The 19,856-nt window shown below is 35.6% G+C and overlaps 1 protein-coding gene across 2 annotated transcripts; it reads right to left on the bottom strand.

Annotated features, from left to right (window-relative positions):
- Positions 1-387: 387 nt before the first annotated feature.
- Positions 388-18,869, bottom strand: LOC133857854 (probable RNA-dependent RNA polymerase 5). Of its 2 annotated transcripts, XM_062293214.1 has the most exons (19): positions 18,474-18,869; positions 16,695-16,815; positions 16,485-16,617; positions 15,476-15,550; positions 14,360-14,543; positions 12,649-12,844; positions 12,470-12,557; positions 12,193-12,336; positions 11,881-11,925; positions 11,697-11,768; positions 10,412-10,518; positions 6,493-6,641; positions 5,896-6,118; positions 4,841-5,066; positions 3,505-3,665; positions 2,972-3,137; positions 1,250-1,388; positions 824-993; positions 388-723 (listed from the first exon to the last, which is right to left on the bottom strand). In XM_062293214.1, the coding sequence occupies exons 1-19, from the start codon at positions 18,772-18,774 to the stop codon at positions 487-489; spliced, it is 2,937 nt and encodes a 978-aa protein (XP_062149198.1). In that variant the 5' UTR covers positions 18,775-18,869; the 3' UTR covers positions 388-486. The 2 variants fall into 2 exon arrangements, with proteins under 2 accessions (XP_062149198.1, XP_062149199.1); XM_062293215.1 differs by lacking the exon at positions 15,476-15,550.
- Positions 18,870-19,856: the final 987 nt, after the last annotated feature.

Here is a 19,856-nt window from a genome sequence, read left to right on the forward strand (position 1 = left end):
GACTAGGGTATGAACACGATTACAAAATCTTACTTAATTAGTATTGCCCCAATGTCGTGAAAGTCCAATAAAGAATAAATTTCTAATAAGGAGTTTGATTCCAATTCTGTCTAATAGAATTAAGAGTTATTGTCTACAATTAATAGAATCAGTCTTAATCCTAATCGGCCAGTTAGAAGGTTTAAGAGTCATCAACTCATGCATTCCTAATTATTGTTCGATACAACACTGTTTACAGTATTTTTACAGAGGTCAAAGCTTCATCGAAATAGATATCTATCATTTCCTTGAGTTTTGTGCTAGTTGGTTTGCATTATACGATTCTTACGAAAATGGGTTACCCTGAAATCATGAATGCTTTCACAAAGAAAATGGCGACAGAAATACTTGGCAAGCAAAATATACTATATTTTATACTATAATGCAATATTTACACTGCAATACTTCATGTCCTTTACAACTACGATACAATCTACCAATATCCCGTTAATTAAAGATCTCCCGTAAAACAGATGGGAGACAGACAAAGGATTTTTCGCCTTTTTTCATGGCATGGTACTTGAATAGGGCTGGACCTGCAACCCTCCAAGCAAAGCTACAATAACTGGCAGATCTTCTGCTATTAGCAAAATCATAAGTGATGTGATATATTGCAAGAGCCTCACTAAATATTTCTTCCATCCCCCTTCTACTCTCTTCAAATTCCGCAGCGCCATACAATATCTACGAAGAAAATAGTTAGCAAAGCAAGAAGTGGGAAAGGGGTTTCAACTTTCAAGGCGCACAAATTTGAGAATTTAAGAAGCATAAACTAAAGCCTCACCTTCTTATACTCTTTTATGACTTCCTTAGCAGCCTCATTTTTGAGGCCCTCATCATGACCATTGTTCAAGGCGTTAGCCATCTCCTGCCTATATTGCTCGTAGTGTTCCTTCCATTTGTTCAAGCATGCATCAGGGACTTCAAAATCAAAACAAGGGAGTTTCCAAATTTCTGAAGAGCACGAAGTATACATATTAGCATCATATGATGATGGTCAAACCTTCTAACGATACGATTTTATCGTTTTCATCAGCAAACAATATAGAAAAGAAGAATGCAGCAGAACATAATTTGCCTCTCTTCCGTCCTTTAAACATTAGATTCGTCCTATTTTGGTTCACTTATAGCATAGACAATCTTCGGTCAGCATACCATGGAGGAAAGAATAACTGAAAATAATTGCTTTCTTAATTTAGAGAATCCTCACCTTTCATTGATGGATCTTCTGATTGATAAGACTTAACCTTATCATATATTAAACCCAAAATAGATGTAGAAGTGAAAGACTTCTCCCTCTCCATGTAATGTGGAAACAACTCTGCCTTCAATTTATTTGGAACTTCAATCTATTTAGAAAAAAAGAAAAAAAAGGGGGTATTAGTAAATTCAAGGTAGAACCAGTCACTACAAAGCAACTTGGGAGATCAAGGATCATGAAGATAAAATAGCTAAGAAAGCAGCAAAGCCCTTCAGATTTTATTAATTATTGATTGCTCAAGCATACTTCACCACATTAACCACCAAAACACCTATTGATAAGATTGTTGCCTTAGAATTTGCTTAAATCAAATTCATTGGTATGCGGAGGGCAACAACTTTTTATTTTCATCCATCAGTGAACCCTCAAAATACGAGACAACATATACATCGGACAAGCAGGAGGCTGAACAAGAGGGCTTACACTCCAGACAGAGGGCATACTATAAGCATTAATTGATTCCTTGAATGCAACCAAAGCATTAGCTCCATCACCCAAAATATAGAAACATCTTCCAGGAGGTTATAATCAGAAACATCTTCTGTGAGGGTATAATCACTATATTGAGTACAAGCAACCAGGGGTTAATACATCAAATAGATATGAGCAGACCAGCATGATCTTCTGGATAGGTGTCCCAGAAATTATTGAGTGCAAATGAGGGCTTTTGAACAAATGCTGTAAGAAGTATCTAAGTATTTTTTCAGACCACTAATTGAAGGGTGTTAGAGAGTTATCAGGAGAGTTATCAAAGGGAAGGCACAAATATCTGGAAATAATTTTCTCATTAAATTCTCCAAATCTTAATATATTACCTATCTTCATGAGAGTTTTGCTGACCCTGCAACGTCCTGTCCTAAATTAATCATCAAGCACCAGCTTATGCATTTTCTAATTCAAGAAAAAATTATTCATTAAAATGGCATGCTTGAGCTTCGGCCAAGTAAGCATAATTGTCAATCAAATATGCTCTTACAGAAGTAGAGGATAGGCTTTTAATAACCACAATGGTCTTGGTTATTTGGCACACGTCACAAACAAATCAAACAAAGCCAACTACCATGACAAATGTGACCTTTTCTGGCATTCATTTGGTTAAAGGTTTCTCTCTGCGGGATTTACCATCTTTCTCTTTTGCCCCAAGCTCATCCCCCTGTTCTCCATCAATCCCTCTTGTCCAGAACTTATTATTTATTATTTATTTTTTTGATAAGTCCCTCTTGTGCAGAAAATGAATCCTATTCACATTTAATTTCATGCAAACACTTAAGTCTAATCCGACTTATGCAGCACTCAACTACTGAACCTAATTCAACCTCCACAGAAACAACTGGTACGTGCAGAACATGCTGGTTCACAGGTTCAAAGCCCTTTCTAGCCCTCTATTATTTATTTTAATACATTTCTCATCTTTGCTGGTTGCTGCATGACCCACATGCAATCTACTGTAAGATCAAGCTTGGAAGTTAAACAAGCTCAAAAGTCAGTGCCAGGTGGTGGTGAGCCTTGAAAAATTTCAGCCTGAGAAGGTGTACATGATATAAACAGTTCACAAGTTACTCAGCCCAATTTCATACCTAACCAAATTGGAACTGGTAGAAAGTCACAGCACAAAAGATCCTGATGATTCCTGAGTATCTAGCAAATGAATAAAAAAGATACAGAACTAACCTTTTGTCCACCCTTTTTCGGTGCATCTAAAGCATCATAGTATATATCAATCAACTGAAGTATGTTTGCCTTCATGTGATCTTTCTCTTCAATACAATACTCCCGCAGAATTAGAAGCCGATCCATTAATGCCAACCAGCTATCAGCTGCCACACTCACAGCGTAGCTGTAGACAGCAGAAAACATCATGGTTTCATAATAATAAAGGTTAGATCTTCATACCAGATTCCTGATGTAAACAATACCTAGGAAACCTTACAACTTGATTGTGGAATGGAAAACCATATTTATATGAATACCGTCTGACTTAAGTTTGGCATTACAAACTCACTCCAGAGAAATAAGGTTTTTGAGATCCAACAATTAGTTGAAACTTCAGAAAAAGGGAAGCAATTTTAAAGCTAAAATGATTTCCAGAGTAAATCTATTTTCCCTGGACTATTAACCCTTAATTGTTCATTACACATATGGTCAAAGTCTATTTGCATTAATTTTATAATCCATAATTAACAGATATATGATTAAGTGCATACCTTGGCTGAAACCTAGTTGTCAGGAACAGTTTAAAAAGCTCTTCCTCAAGTTCCTCAGCTGAAAAATCACTTGGCTCTTTATTGACTACATTATGATTGGGTACATTTTGCATTAAAGAAGTCGGTGTCCAAGGCTCACTCCCTTTGTAATATTCCAATAGCTGAAGTAATTTCAATAATAAGTGCTCAATGTATAAAGAAATTAAATCATACCCACAGACACGCACACAAAGGCAACAATTGAAACGCCAATTTTTAGTACATCATAATACTCGGGAAAAGTATGACCTTCAGTTAAGAAGGCTTCATAAGTTTAAAGATCACATTCTTACCGTGTTTTTTGAATAAAGACTTGATAACTACCACTTTAATCTCCTCAAAAAACCTAGGTCATACTGACCCCAATAACCAACGCAATACAATAAATCATACCTCTAAACTAGCTAAAGAGCAAAAGTGGGAGATGTTAACCAGGTACATTTTGGTGATATACAAGGGCCTGAGTTGGGCCAATAGTAGGGAATACATTACTGATGGCCTACTTTGGCAATATTTTATAAATGGTCGAAGTGTGCAAGTCTTCTGCTGAAAAACCTAGAGTATGCTCAACATTAAGCTAGAATTATGGATACTTTGACTGTAAAATTTTTGTTAGCATTATATGGCATTTAAAAAATGGAGTATCTGTAGGAAAGTAAGAGAAATTATGGTCAAGAGATACCAAACGTTATATTCACCTCCCCCCCCCCCCCACATTCATGCCATCCATAATCCATAAAGGGAGAGAGGAGATGGAAGAAGAAAAGATTCACTGAAATATAGTCCCATTAATTGAATTGAATAGTACTCCTAGAGGGTCTAATCTTTTTAAACTGTTGAAGTTAAAAGTGGAGATTTTCCAATACAATAATAAATCATGTTCTATGCTGGCCTTTTATTAGAACAACATGTTCACAAGTTACAGAGTAATTGCCAGCAGAGTATTGGTTATGAGGAAGAGTAATTATGCCTTAAGAAAGCTAGAGTAGAACTATATTCAGCGGCATCACTATTCCTAGAATGAGATCAATTGAGTTAAGACTTGTGTATTCAGCCTTAAGTAATTAGTTTAATACTTTCTAGAGTATTACTTGAATTTGTTAAACCCAAATTTTGGCTTGAATTATGAGGTTCACAAAAAAGAGAAACCCTATATGTACATCGAAAGCAAAATACCGAATGATAGGAAAAGCGTTAAGATTGCAGGACACTCAGAAAATGAGATTATCCCACCAAAATGAGAACATCGGAGAAAATGAAGAAATCATCTGAAACTAAAATAAATGAAAATACCAACCTGGGGGTTTCTTGAGACCCAATACATGTCACCATCAAAATCACCACCAGCTATTTCATCTGCCAAGGACCGTGGACCTTTACAAGGGAAGAATATAGCATACTTGGCATTTCCAATGAAAGATTCTAAGGCCTCCACATAAGTGGCCTTTAAAACATGAATGTCGCCGAAGTGTAAACCAGGATTCCGGTAGACTAAAACCTTCCCCGAAATTTGTCCTTTGTCACTACATATATTGTGTAAAGAAAAGAAACAAATATAAGAAAAAAACACACACACACACATGAAATAAGTATAAAAAGAACCTTATTAATTGCCACTGGAGTCGTTAGATATCGACAAAAAAAAACATATAATAATTAAGAAAATAGAAACTGTATCCATTCATGTAGTCTTCACAAAGCAAGGTCCGAACAATAAGTCATTAATCATAAATAAGACAACAAAAAGGCATATTTAAAGCAAGAAGGAAGATTAAGATAGCACACCACATAATAGAACGAATCTAGAACTAGAAAATCTCTAAAACCTTTTTATCATCACATAAGGAGATTATTGTAGTTTTGTTTTTGCTTCACTTTAATTTTTTGACACTTTGGAAAATCTTTCACACCCATCACAGGCTGACATTTTTTTAATGCTTTGTAATTTACAAATTTTATCTGAAGCAAGTTATGCCTAATCAAAACAACACTTTAAGGGACATGTATAAAGGCAAGCTTATGGTAGCACATATAAAGATCAGAAATACAATATATTCCCAACCCAACTGCAAAAGAATGTTGATTGACCAACAAATTGTAATCCAACGCCATCATAATGGCAGAGGATGAACTGTAGAGACATATTCTCTTTGTAGTAGTGCGGTTTAAAGACCAAAGTGAAGTATAACAAGGGAATCTTTCAAAATTTTCAATAAAATATAGCTGTTGGAATATAAATTTCAAAATATTTGTTGTCCAATGCTTGTATAGTTGCTTTCTCCTTTTTTCTTAAATGCTCAAATGGTTTCAACCATATAGAAATATAAAAAAAATGTTAAACAGTATACGTACAGAATAACACAAACTTCATCACTCTCAAGGATTCCAGTGGGATCGGCAGTCCCCATTAAATAGTAACATTCAGGTACTGGAAGCTTTCCTCCTCCAAGACTTCTTTGTTCCTCCTTCATCAGTATAGACAGCCGATGTTGCAAAAATGATTCGTCAAGAGGAATCCCTGATAAAATCATTCTTGCTGCACTAAAATCATCCATGTCACCATGGCAGACGGAAACTGCATAAAGCAAAAGAATTCAAGGAAATTCATCAAGGAGTTGTACATTGAAAGAGAAGTAAATGAAACAGACAAGTATTGCTGTATTGTCATCCTTTTGGTGAGATTGTAGAAAGCCAATAAGAAGCAAATAAAAACATTCAACACGAGAAAAAAAAATAAAATAAAATAAAATAAATCCCTTTTGCCAAAATGGTCAATGAATGCATAGAAAGAAAGCAGAATATAAGATTTTACTTCCAATAATGCCAGAAATAATAATGGTAACAATAACAGTAAACAGAACAGTAACAGTAATCATAATAACAATAGCAACAGAGATAAGAGAAATATTATGGCAACCCATAAGCTACAAGCTTTATCAGAAAGACTACCTTTTAGTGCCGCACGCTTATCGGAGAAAACGCTATGAGCATCCCTTAAAGCATTTGTAACTATATCAATGAAATATTCCTTTGGTACCCCTCCATAGCTTAAAAGTGCAATCAAATATCTTGACAAAAATGTTCTCTTTGGCTTATTGCTGTCAGATTAGAAACTTAAAAATTAGAACGCCTTAAACAATAGAAAACGAACAGTAATAGAACTTCAATATATCTGAATTTTTTTTCATGATAAATAATATGATCAAAACTGACATCAATACAAGCAAACCATAGAATCATAACATCGTACGACTACTATTGTTATGTCTCAAATCTTGAACAAGCATCTGCTGAAAATGATTTCTTATTAAATTATAATATCACACTTTGTACTAACATAGCTGGTCAGTGGGCAAAATCTTTTACAGTCAACCACATCAACTAAGAACTATTTTTTTATTTTTTATTTTTTATTTTTTATCAATAACTCAATAGTAAGTAAAAAAAAATTGCCATGTTAATTTTTCCATAATTAGCATAGAAAACTCAATCTCAATCATCACTACAAGTTTCTTTGCACACTGGCATACATTTCATTTACTAAATGAATGTGTTTCACATTTCTTGAACCAGCTTCAGACCACTTTGGCAACAATGGGTATTAGCCCATGATTTGCAGACATAAAGAAGAGTATCAAGTTTCAATGCACACTTGGTGTCAGCTCTGCAACTAGCAAATCATGACACAAGGACATGTCAAGAAGGTGAATGAAGGTGAATACTTAGCAGTCTCAAAACAAGTGTCAGACATAGAGGGATACAGGTCTCCTGTCCTCAAGTGTCCAACACGCCAATTTTCAAATATAAGAGCATCCCTAGTGAGCTCTCTAATTTTTCTTTAAATTTTAGCTCAAGAATCTACTTTTTTGATTTTATCTATCATTTTTAAAAGGCTTCCTACATCAAACTCCCTAAATCTTTCTCTATTTCAACTAAATATTAATTTTTTATTGGTTTTAAGCAACCACTACTAACAAATGAGGAGAGAGGAAAAGTGAAAAGTGATGTAAAATGAGAGAGAAATGATAAAATATTCAATAGCTCATAAAATTTGTGAGCCAAATTTGGAATGAAATTCTGACAAAAGCTGAAATTGAGAAATTATAGAGAGTTTGTTGGAGTTGGCTTTTTTGAGTTTTTTACCAAATTTTAGTGAAAATTTTGAAATGGAGAGCTCACTAGGGATGCTCTTAGCCTACAAATCATAGCAATTAATGGTGTCTCTGCCTCATGAACCCTATCTATTGGAAGTCTTCCATTGAAAGCTAGACTTAAAATGTGATAGGGAGGTGCGGGAGGAGTAAGGTTGGTGTCGCTAGTTAAAAGGTTCTCAGCAGGGTATTGCTGTTTTCAACAGAGTTTTGAGGTCATTGAGCATTTTCTTTCCTTGACAGTGGACATTATTATTGATCTGTCTGGCCGTGGTATCTTCTTTCACTGCCTCATGTTACAGGGCCATCAGAATTTGTAGTTAAAACTTTTCTCGACATGTAAGGAGTTGTTGGACTTCAAGACTACTGGTGAAAATGTATACATATTTGGTAGGATTTTTCTTAGAGCACGAAAAAATAAAAGAAAAATAAGCATGAAATCAGGTAATAACATGATACACACTTCAATTTTAAGGTTAAATATAACGAATTATGAAAGACCTCAGGTTAAATACTTTTTTAGTACTTGTGTTTAGCCTCGTTATCAAGAGCCACCTTGGTTTGCAAAAGTGTCACATATGAATACATGTGGACATCTTATAAACGCAATTGGTACTTCAGTCCAAAAACTTAATGGCCTACTACATCAAATCTATCAATATCTGCTAGGTGTCCCATATGCCACATTGTATTATGTTTTTTTTTTTAAAAAAAAGAAAAAAGAAAAAATAGGGGTGGCTTGACAACCATTTCGAGAAAACATATCCTAACTAATTCTTTCTTTAGTTATACGAACCAACCTACTCCTATTAACCCCTATATTATATCCCTTTCATTGCCCACTCTTTTAAGTACCTTGCCCACAAGGGCAGTTGGGAAAAAAAAAAAAAAACCATTGCAAACACAAAGAAGCTACCCAATGCAAATAAAAAGCTCCATTTAGAATTCTTTGTTGTCTCACACAGCACCCACACGCTAGCCGATGACGTCATTCTGTTGGGTAATGTTGGGCACCACTTTAGGCCCAGTCATTCGGAAAGCCCAACTCATGCTGCTGCCTAGAGAAAGAAATTCTAGTTGTTCTCGAGCAAAGGAAATGCTATTTTTCCAAAACGACATCAGCTCCTGCCACGTTGACCTCCCAGACCCATTCTCAATACTGTTAGCCTTGAACCTTCCAGAAACTCCAGCAAATCTCCCCCATGCATAACGCTTCTGCATCCCTGGCCACGTTGGCACCCATCGTCCTCCTCCTCGCCTCTGTGCGAAACAAGTGCCGGCCGTTTCGTGCACCCAAGGATCTCTAGAAACGTCTGGATTGCCAAACGTCGTCGTCGTCCGTGAAAGATGCCGGAGGCCCCTGCCTCCAGTTATCAGCACCCACGGTGGCCGCCACCAAGAAAACTTCCAACGCTATCGGTGTTTGAAGACGACAAAATTCTCAGGCCTTGCATTCGAGTACAGAAACACAAATGAGCGCCGGATCTTAAACGGAGCCTTCGGTGTAGTCTCGAACGGCAGAGGCCGCGCTTCCATGAGCTCGATCAGCGTGGTTGGCTTTAAACCCTCGATGTTGACGACGCCGTGCTGATGTAGATCGTCGAAGGTTTCCGCCGCTTGCTCGATGATGCTCCCGAATGGTTTAGGTAGTTTCTTGCTCGGCCTCTGTGTTTCAAAAAGAGTCGGAGCCGAGTCTGCGTTGTTTATGTACTCGTGTACTGCTTCTTCTTTCTCGATTTCTTTCACAATCTCAATAAGATTGTCCCATTTACACCCCTAGTGGCGTGTGGTCTCCACCATTACATTCATAGTTTCTAGCATTTGGCCCAATAACTTCAACGCCTTTCGGAGTATTGGTGCTTGCTGTGGCCACAAAACGGCCATGGCATTTGTTTGTGTTGTGGATTGAAAAAAAAAAAAAAAAAAAAAAAAAAACGGGTATCGGAAGCTAGAAAAATAAATAAATAAATTCAGATAGAACTGAGAGATTTGGATGCGATGGTTGAAGAACCGAACGGCTCTGATACCATTTGTTATGGGGTTTTTCTTGGGTTAGGGATATATTTGGTGACTTTGATATGGATTGTGGAGGAATTGAGAAAATAAGAACGAGATAACTGGGCTATTTGAGATGCCCGTGTCTCCAAGCTGATTAGAGAGCAGCAATTCTCCTTAAGAATCCATTTCTGTATATTTCTTTTCATGCATTTCTTTACACCTCTGGTTCCCCTTTTATAGACTCTAAATAACTAACAGAAAGCATATTCTAGAAAGCACATCCTAACTAATTCTTCCTAGAAAGCATATCCTAACTAATTCTCTCTAACCAATTCTTCATTTATACGAACCAACCTTCTCCTATGAACCCCTATATTATATCCCTTACACAATGGTCGACTCTTCATCAACCCCAAGCTTTACCTACATGCAATTACATAGCATATTCCTAAGACACCATCCTAGGTAAACTTCCTGCACCATAAGCAATTCGCTTACAAATATCAGCATGAAGTACACAAATTTAAATATCCCTTTTTCTGAATAATTATGATTTTCCTTTTCTCCATTTTGAACCTGAAGCACATTTGATGGTTCCAAAAATAGACCATTTTCAAATACCTTATTAACAAGATTATAATTGAAATAACTACAATGTCATATGAAGAGGACATATAAATTGCAAAATCATGTAAAAATAAGGATCAAATGATGAATACCTTGTTCCTACTATCTCAAATGAATTCTCTGTTCTAATATTTGAAAGTTTTGGATCTGGCCGAACTTTAACCATTGAAGGTCGAACTTGAATTGTTCTAGGAGGAAGCTTCAAAATTTGAATACAAAAAACCAAAAGGGGCATGCAATATTAGAAGAAGAAAAAGGAAACTAGATCGATACAATAAATAAAGAAGAACAGAGCTAAGAGCCCCAGCAGCCAATTACTATTGTCATTTAGGATCATCAATAAACACAACATATTAGAAATCAAAACTAAAATTAGTACCATTTACCCTGAAGTGATGTGCATAATGTATTACACTAACATTATAGTATAAGTGTCACTACCTACAAAAAATGCTAGCTACATCTGCGCTATTACTCCAAAATGATTAGTCTAGTTACAATTAAAGCGTCTAAAATCACTTATAAAGCTCAGTTTTACATAGTAAGAAACTAATGTAGAACTTGACACCACCCAATGTGGAACTAACTTTCTGGAGTGGCATAATTTTTCCCACTCAAATCCCTAACGCCCTCTTTAGGATTCACATCATATAATGCCCTAGCGCCACATGATGTTATTAAGTTGCTCTGATACTTTTTTTAGAACTTAGGAGAAAGCGCTTGCCACATCTACACTATTATTTTAAAAGGACCAATCAAGTTACAATTGGAGTTCTTAAATTCACTTATAAAGCTTAATCTCACATAGTAAAGAACCAATGTGGGATTTGTCACTCATGCAACACTTTCGCAATCCACCAACTTAACGTGCGGCCAATTTTATGGGGTCTCACAATAAGTGTCTAAATTTACATAATTAAACCTGAGGTTGAATGACATTCAGTTATGAGAAAAAAATAATTACGTGATTATTGAATAGAAATTGGAGGTGATTTCCAATTAATATTGGCCAAAAATGATATTTAATCAAAGTTATTCAAGATCCTAATATATTACAATGGCATACGGTCAGGTGATATATGATTAAACCAATAGCATCAAGGTCATGTTGGCAGTGTTGTCTGATCTGTTCCACTAATGCCCCGAGTCAATATGGTCCATACAAATTAAAACATTCTATTCCAATAAAATTCCAACTATAAGGTCATCCATCAGCACTAAATTCAAGAAAAATTGAATTCTTTACTCATCATTACTTTGTTTGTGGGCATAGCAAGCATATCCATTTTCAGTTAAAGCTGGATCCTTTGGAAGTAACTTTTAGAGATGACAAATCAATACATTCTTTTCTCCAATAGAAACTGACCAAAAAACTACCTTTTTATTGACCAAAACAGTTCCCTTGATAGCACAACCGTTGTTAAAGAGACGGAACTGGATCAGCAAAGGCTAGAAAACAGCCAAAAAGAAGTGAGAAAGAATTCCAAGACAAAAGTAAATGGAAACACATCTATAAAGACTCGAAAAGAGAAAATCATGCCCCAGTACTTGATCGACATACCGGTTCTCGGGTTTTAGATTCTGGCTGTTTCATCATTGCCAAAAGCTTACCAGCAAGTTCATCAAGATTAAAAAGATTAGTTATGTAACAGAAGATTAGAGAACATACTAGTATAAAAAAAAAAAAATACAGAAGACAAGAAGACAACATGGAATATAAAACATCCAGCCATGTGTTCAGAATTCAGATCAGTTAACATAAACTGGGATCAGTTCCAAGAAACCAAACTTTTTTATATTCGTCACTTCAAGCTGCAACATATATAGGCAGTCAAAGCGAATCTTATATGGAAACAAATCCAGTATCACAAACCTCAATATTTTCATCTCTGATTTGCTCTCCTTTGTACAAATTATGAGGGCAGAGCAAAGCTAAATCCTCAGATATGAAACCAGTCCCATCTGTATGTATATGAGGTTTACCATCTTTATCATGGACAATATTGCCATCTGTATCCTGCAATTCAAACAAAGAGGAAAAGAAAAAGAAAAAGTACAATGCATGTTGATGGATTAGTAAAAAGAATTGAATTTAACTACATTCACATAATGCAGGAAATCTCACTGGAAATATAATTCAAAGATCATACCTTGCAAAGTACATCTTCAATTTCTTCAATATTAACGGATGCTAAATCAACTTCTAGCTTTACGGTCTTGGACAAGATAAGAGCAAACCTGATTTCGGAATAAGGATAATACACACAAAGACTTGAGAAAATGCTCAGGTATGGCTCTGAAAAAGAGACGCTTTGAATTGTTAACGTACCTGGCCATAAACCTGGTCACACTAGGCAATCCATGTGCATGCATAAATACAGATCTTGCTTCATAAACTTTTTTCCTAGATAATATATATTCGCTCTGATCAATAGTAGCATTAGACTCCATGCGAATGAAATAACATTTGACAGGGGAGGAAGTTGGGTTTTTCTTCTTTTCTTCTTTGCCGCCATCTTTAAACACTGACCAATAACCATATAAAGAAAGTATCAATTATGCTAGGTCTTTTAACAAGTCAAATTGATAAGAAATTTTTAGGTTTATCTATCTACATGTCACTGGAAATCAAATTATGACTCGAATCAGATAACAGGCAATGGAAAAATATAGGGTCTGACCAGGGGCAGTAGCCCCACAAAATTTTAAAAAATCCTTTGAATTTTATGTTTTTTTTATGAGATGGACCTCCCAAAAATTATTTTTTACCCCCCAAAAATATTTTTTTATTAATATATTTTAGTTTTGCCCCCCCCCCCCCCCACCCCAACCTAAAATTCTAGATCCGCTCTTGGATCTGACAAAGAGGAACCATGCACCACTACTTGAACTCATACTTGGTCCTATTTCCAACAAAAGGAATTGACAAACTCAAATTTGTTATCTGTAATCAGAATAACAAAATAGCCAAAAAAAAAAAAACACACAGAAAAACGGATCCTTAAAAACCTTGGGACCATATACACACACAAGTTAGGTAGGGATGAAGTTGCAGGGCCTGTGTGCAGAGTGCATGTGTTGTGACGTCCCACATCGCCTGAGAATGAGGATGTGCTTATATGTATAAATGCATCCTTTATGACACAACGCGTTTTAAAGCCGTGATGGTCATGAACCTATCAGAACTCCGCAGCTAAGCGTGCTTCTGCGAGAGTAATCCCAGGATGGGTGACCTCCTGGGAAGTTTGATTTTGGGAGTCAAAAGCGGACAATATTGTGTCATTAAGGGTGAGTCGTTACAAATGGTATTAGAGTCATTGCCCAGCCTAAGATGGTGGGAGCGTGCACAAGCCCAATGAGGGACGCCAGCGGGGACGCTGGGTCCAAAGAGGGGGTGATTGTGACGTCTCACATCGCCTGGGAATGAGTATGTGCTTATATGTATAAATGCATCATTTATGACACAACTCATTTTAAAGCCGTGATGGTCATGAACCTATCAGAACTCCGCAGTTAAGCGTGCTTCTGCGAGAGCAATCCCAAGATGGGTGACCTCCTGGGAAGTCTGATTTGGAGAGCCAAAAGCGGACAATATTGTGTCATTAGGGGTGAGTCGTTACATGTGTGGAGGTGAATTTGTACATCCACAGTTATAAATTCCAGATAGCTAATTGTTGTTTTAATCATATGTGAGAGACAGCACAGGGAAATTTTTTTTTACCAGATTTTACAACTCTCTCTTACTCGCTTTATACAAAGTTGGTCCTTTCAAACAAGGAAATCACACTCAAAACACGAGAAAGGGCAAAGATTTCATTGATAAGAAAAATAATGAAATAGTTTGTCAGAAATGGGAAAAGGATCCAAAACTTGCTTTTGTGGGTATAAACTTAAAATCATAAAGTATCAAGTGCACATCCTGAATTGGATTGCTGCTGAACAACAGTACAGTTCAAATAACAATGAGAAGTAAAAATAAGAAAACAAGAACAAACCAAAAATGTAAAGTTCATTCACAAATGGCATAAAGAATAGCTTACCAAAAAAAAAATAACGACGGGAACCAACACGAATCCCTTCTCTTGCAATCTTATGGTACATAGAATAATCGTCACAGGAAAAGATTCTCCTGCCTGCCTCCGCTTTAGCAAACTTCACAGCTAAAACGTTCTCATCTCCTAAAACTCTTTGTAGGTGAGTTTTTGTTTTGTGTAAATAAGGGCCCTGAATATGGTCAAATGAAACAACAATATATTTGTTACAAAATATCTTGAAGTGATAAATTAATAGAAGAATTCCCTTTATAATGAAGAACTGAAACATGAAGATGTCAATTTACAAGAACATATTACTTTGTAAAGAAGTTAAGAGCATAAGTGCCTGAGATCCACGGATTATTGCTTATCTGTGACAACGTATAGATTAAATACTTTGTGCTGTTTAAGAGTCTGTTTGGGATTGTTAGAAAATAGAGCTTTTGTCTATAGAAAAAACACTTGAAGAAGAAGACTAAAAAAACTTCTTTTCAAGCTTCCCCAAAATTGCATTTTTGAGCTTTTTTAGAGCCAAAAAGAATATATATAAAATATATATATATATATATATATATATATATATATATTTAAAAAAAAAAAAAAAAAATTTTACCATGCGAGCCCATTTTTGCTTGGCACAACTTTTTATATATTACAATCACTTTTTAAGCTTCTTAACGCAATTCAAAACAAGCTCTAAATGGTATTATTAAGAAAAACATATTCAACTCCTTTCTTCATAAAAAGATTGGGTGACAAGTAGACAACACACATTACCAGTGCAACCTCAAGCCCTGAAGCAAACAGGACTGAGATTCAAACCTCCCATAATAGAAAGTGCCAATTACCAATTCTTGGTGTGCACTGGCAATTTACAATAGTAGTGTCTCATGCATGTACTTGTCTCACATTTCCATGAGGGAAATTTAGTTATGACGGCCTAGAATACAGCTTCCAACAGAACCTTATTAAATTTTACACCAGCAATTGAGGTAAACTTCCATGAGTTTAGGTAGATTGAAAAAATTATCCTCAAAATTGAAGTTAGTTTATGTGATCACAGACTTGTATCTGCTTGTCTTTGGGCATGCTCTATATACACAAAGGAGGATACATACAAACCTTGAAACTGTATTTTCCATCCAGAGAAACATGACAATGATAGAGATGTGTCTTTTTCTCATCCCAATCAAGAGTCTGCAAGACCCCAAAAACAGAAAAGGGGGAATTAAGTAAATATTGCAGTTGATACAAGGGTGCTGATGACTACAAAAAAGAAATTAACACTGCTGGAGAGCATTTACCTCTCAAAAGTTTCAATTCAAGACTCAAGAATAACATTGAACCCTCATTTGAAATTTATCCACCAGAAGACAGAAGATAACATTTATATTTTCTAATTAAATTCCATTTATCCTATAACTGAATTAGCCAATAAAGTTTAGAAAGCTTAGTCAATTCTGCACATAAGAGAATCGGATTTTGAATTGAAGCAACTTGTTACCACCAGCATTCAAGTAATGCCCTTTGATTTCACCTGTTTCAGCTTCCACTTTAGGAATTGCTTTGGCACTCCTTAGTAATTATGATTCAAACTTTAGGATGCAGCACAATTCCCAGATTAAATCTTCTCTCTCTCTCTCTCTCTCTCTCTCTCTCTCTCTCTTCTTTGATGGGAACTCGTTGATTCTCTCATCTAGAACATATCAAGCACACAACCAAAGATTTCTAGCTCAAACAAATTGACGGATGTGAGGATATGTTAAGAGGCCATGTATTAATCTCTTTAATGAATCACCCAGCAAATAAAAGAACAAAGAGAACATAGAAGACATGGTAGTCTATTTTATGTACTCAGAAACCCTAATAACGGTTAAGATATCACTTCATAACATTAGCATTTTTAGGTTCCTTCCGATTATTTGAATCAAGTCACAAGTATATACATTATTGTTTCAGATAAACAGAACATCTTTTTTGGGAGGAAAAAAAAAACTACTTTATCATTAATAATATGAAGAGGAAAGCAACTTCAAGCTTTTAAATAAATTCAGTGGACTTCAGGCATTAAGAAATTAGTCAAGAAACGGTAACCATCATAGGCCAACAACAAATAGAACATAACATTCACCATTCGACGGTCTTCTTTGTGAATATACTTGTGTCCCAAGGCTTCCCAAACTCTTTCTTCAAAATCTATCATCCCTAAATGTTTCAGACTCCTAATTTCATCTGCAGAAATATTAATATCCTCGAGCTGGTTTCTGTAGAAAAAAAGTAGCTTAGTATGAGCATAGTATGCAGCAACCACAACTACCAGTAGAAAGCAAGGAAAACTTACTCCCCAATGTAACTCAGTATTAGAAATGCCTTTGGGAACTCAAGTTCTCCCCAGGCCGCTAACTTGGGACTAACAGCACTCTTTGAACTCAAACTTGAAGAGGGTGAGCCTCTCAGATTCCCTTGAATTATTATTATTGGGGTGTGAGGAACAGCACCACTTACGGGCTCAAAATGTACCAAACAAAATCATATAACACTATTTGGTTTATAGCATATAGAATGAAATCAAGCAAGGGCACAGTATAACAGTGTGTCATACAAATGAAACTAATTTCCCCGAACAAAATGTAAACAAATTAAAGTTAGAAATTAGGAAGAAGCATATAGTGCCTGATATAATATGTTTTGGTGAATTCAAAGTGGGGTGCCTCTCAAATTCCATGGAATTAGAGATCAAGTAAGGGCACCACCCATCTCATTTTTGGAAAATACATTCTAGGAACTATTATCTACCAGATAAAAAATTACAGAGGTTCTAAAGCAAATGCTGCATGAAGCTCAAGATTAAGCCCTCCAGCAAAGAAAATACAAAACGTGGCCAAAAGTTTTTAAAAAGCCTAACACAGTGTTGACTTTTATAAGACCTCAAATTTGAAATCTCTATGAAAGTAATGTTATACTTCACACTACAATCATATTATGCTGGCGTGGCGTGGCTAATAGCCCTTAAATTTTTATTTTTAATAAAGGCTACTAGCCCATGCCACTTCAGCACGGTGTAATTATGAAGTGAAGAATAGCATTTCTCATTGAAGAATAATCAACAAGACCACTAGCGGAGTCAGGATTTTTCTCTTGGGGGCCGGATTAATAAAACAATACTACTAGAATAAAGTTCAAACATTATATGAAAGGAATATTTATAAACGAGATTTTTAATATATTAATATTACCTTAGAACTAAAGAAGAGTATACAATAGTATATCTTATCAACTTAGACATTGATATATACCAAAAAAAAAAAAAATCACAAATTTGTTATTGGTGGGACCCAACGATGATTTAGAGAATAGAACATTTCCACATTTTTCAGCAATTGCTTTATCAATGTAGATAACTAAATACTTTACAATAAAGTCATCCTCGTCGTGTTGCAAGATAATTATAAATGCAAAACCAAAGAATGAAGAGAAAGTAAAGAACTATATATAAGCTACAAAATATTCCAACAAAATAATTAGTATGTTGTGTCTGGTCCTACGAAAACAATTCAAACAACAAACTTGAATCCTAATCCAGTAATCCCCCTGGAATCGGATCCTCTCCCCTCCATTTCAAATGAAATGGAGAAGATCCGATTCCTTGTAGAACAGCAAACTCACAAGCACAGACACGTGCGCGCACACACATGTATTATGTATATTTACAGGTATAGTAGGTATGAATGCGTGCTCGCGTGTGCACGCATGCGCGTAGATAGGTACACACAATCCAAGATAGAGAAAAATCCAGTAGTCCACTAAATATTAAAAAACCAGAGGAAGTACAACCCACAGTCAGTCAGTCAAACAAACCCTCAATTATTCAGTAAAAAACAAGGGAGAGGTAAAAGAAAGAATATTTCCTTGCAGCCAAACACAGCCAGAAGAAAAAGAACGCTCCGAGAGTTAGAATGCGAATTAGACCAAACGATTCGTTTAAGAGTAGCATCTCAACAAGCTATATCCAGATTCCAGAGGACATTGAAAAATTCCCATAGGACTAAGTGGTGTCCCAAAATGCAAAAACACTGGCGTGTCTACAGAACGAGATAGCAAAATTTGGGTAGGTAGGTACCTTGTGGCGGGCTGAACGTGGGGCGGGAAGGAGAGGAGGCAGTGCGAAGAGGAGAGACGGGGGCAAGTCTCTGAGAGGAGGCTTTGTCGATCATGTGGACGATGAATCCGCCGAGGCTTTTCCTGATGACAGAGGCCGATATTACACGGAGGATGTCGAGAGCCGCTTCCTCGCCGAGCGAGGCTAGCTTCTGCCGCACGTCGGCGTTCGGGGGCGCCTGATTCTGCTCCCTGCAGATTTTCTGGAGCAGTTGCTCCACCTTGTCAGGCAGCGCCACTTGTGGAGACCAAAGGTCCGCCATTAGAGTAAGAGGAACTGATATCACAGAGAGAGAGAGAGAGAGAGAGAGAGAGAGAGAGAGAGAGGGATGGTGAATTCTTCAACGAGAGCAAATTAGAGGCATTTCCCGCTTTGAGCTAATACTATAACTAGGCAGGTCTACGTGGATTTGGAGTTAATAGTTACGAAAAAGCAAGCTTCCCTCTCAAAGTTCAAATTATGTAACAAAAATACCTTTCATAAAAATAAAATAAAATTAAAAATTTTTAAAATTAGAAAAAAATAAAAATAAATAAACAACGAAAAAAATGATAATCCAAGAAAGTGGCTAGTTTTTAAATTTTCTTTTTTTTAATCTTTTTTTCAAATTTATAAGAATATTTTTGTCTTATTTTAAGAAATAAAAAACAGATGTTTATTGTTTCGAAAATATTGACAAATTTTATAGTTTGAGAAAAATATTAACTCAATGAGTAATTTGAAAAAGACGGTAAAAAAGTAATAATTTAAAGAAGATATGTATACTTTCTTTTCATAGTTATTATTTTAATAAATAATTTACATTTGTAATTAGGAAATTAATTGTAAAAGACCATGGACTAGTGTGGGATAAATTTTCCTTTTAAATTGAATATAATTTATTAAATTAAATTGACAAGCATTTAAAATATATGTTAGTTTTATATATATTTTTAATAAAATATGTACTTTTTATATTTTTTTTAAATAAATATATTAATTTAATAAATTAAATTATTTTTGGTAGGTGATTATTTAGTGAGTTTTTTTAGGGTAATTTAATAAATTAGTGAAAGTTGATATTAATATGGATTCGGTTTGTGTGATGTAGTTAAAACTACAACACACATGTTGTAAAAAAATTTGTAGAGCTTACATTTAATTAAATAATTGAAGGGCTCGGATCGGTCTCATTATTTTAATTCATCAAGCTCTATTCCATCCATCACTTCCTCTTCTCCTATGTAAAACCTCGCTCTCTCTCTCATTCATCAGAACTCACGAGAGAGCATTCCTCATCTTCATTCAAAGATTTGACAAGAATGACATGAACAGTAGCAACCGAGAGAGCTTTTGCATAAGATA

Source organism: Alnus glutinosa, chromosome 14 (genome assembly GCF_958979055.1).
Source record: "Alnus glutinosa chromosome 14, dhAlnGlut1.1, whole genome shotgun sequence".
Classification (NCBI taxonomy): Eukaryota; Viridiplantae; Streptophyta; class Magnoliopsida; order Fagales; family Betulaceae; genus Alnus; species Alnus glutinosa.

What these genes read in the sequence shown, in the direction of transcription:
- LOC133857854 (XM_062293214.1), bottom strand. Translation starts at nt 18,774, where the DNA reads ATGGCGGACCTTTGGTCTCCACAAGTGGCGCTGCCTGACAAGGTGGAG. An exon ending in ACAACTAGGTTTCAGCCAAG is followed by an intron (nt 3,138 to 3,504) that starts GTATGCACTTAA and finishes TGCTGTCTACAG; the next exon opens with CTACGCTGTGAGTGTGGCAG. An exon ending in AGAAGATCCATCAATGAAAG is followed by an intron (nt 994 to 1,249) that starts GTGAGGATTCTC and finishes CGTGCTCTTCAG; the next exon opens with AAATTTGGAAACTCCCTTGT.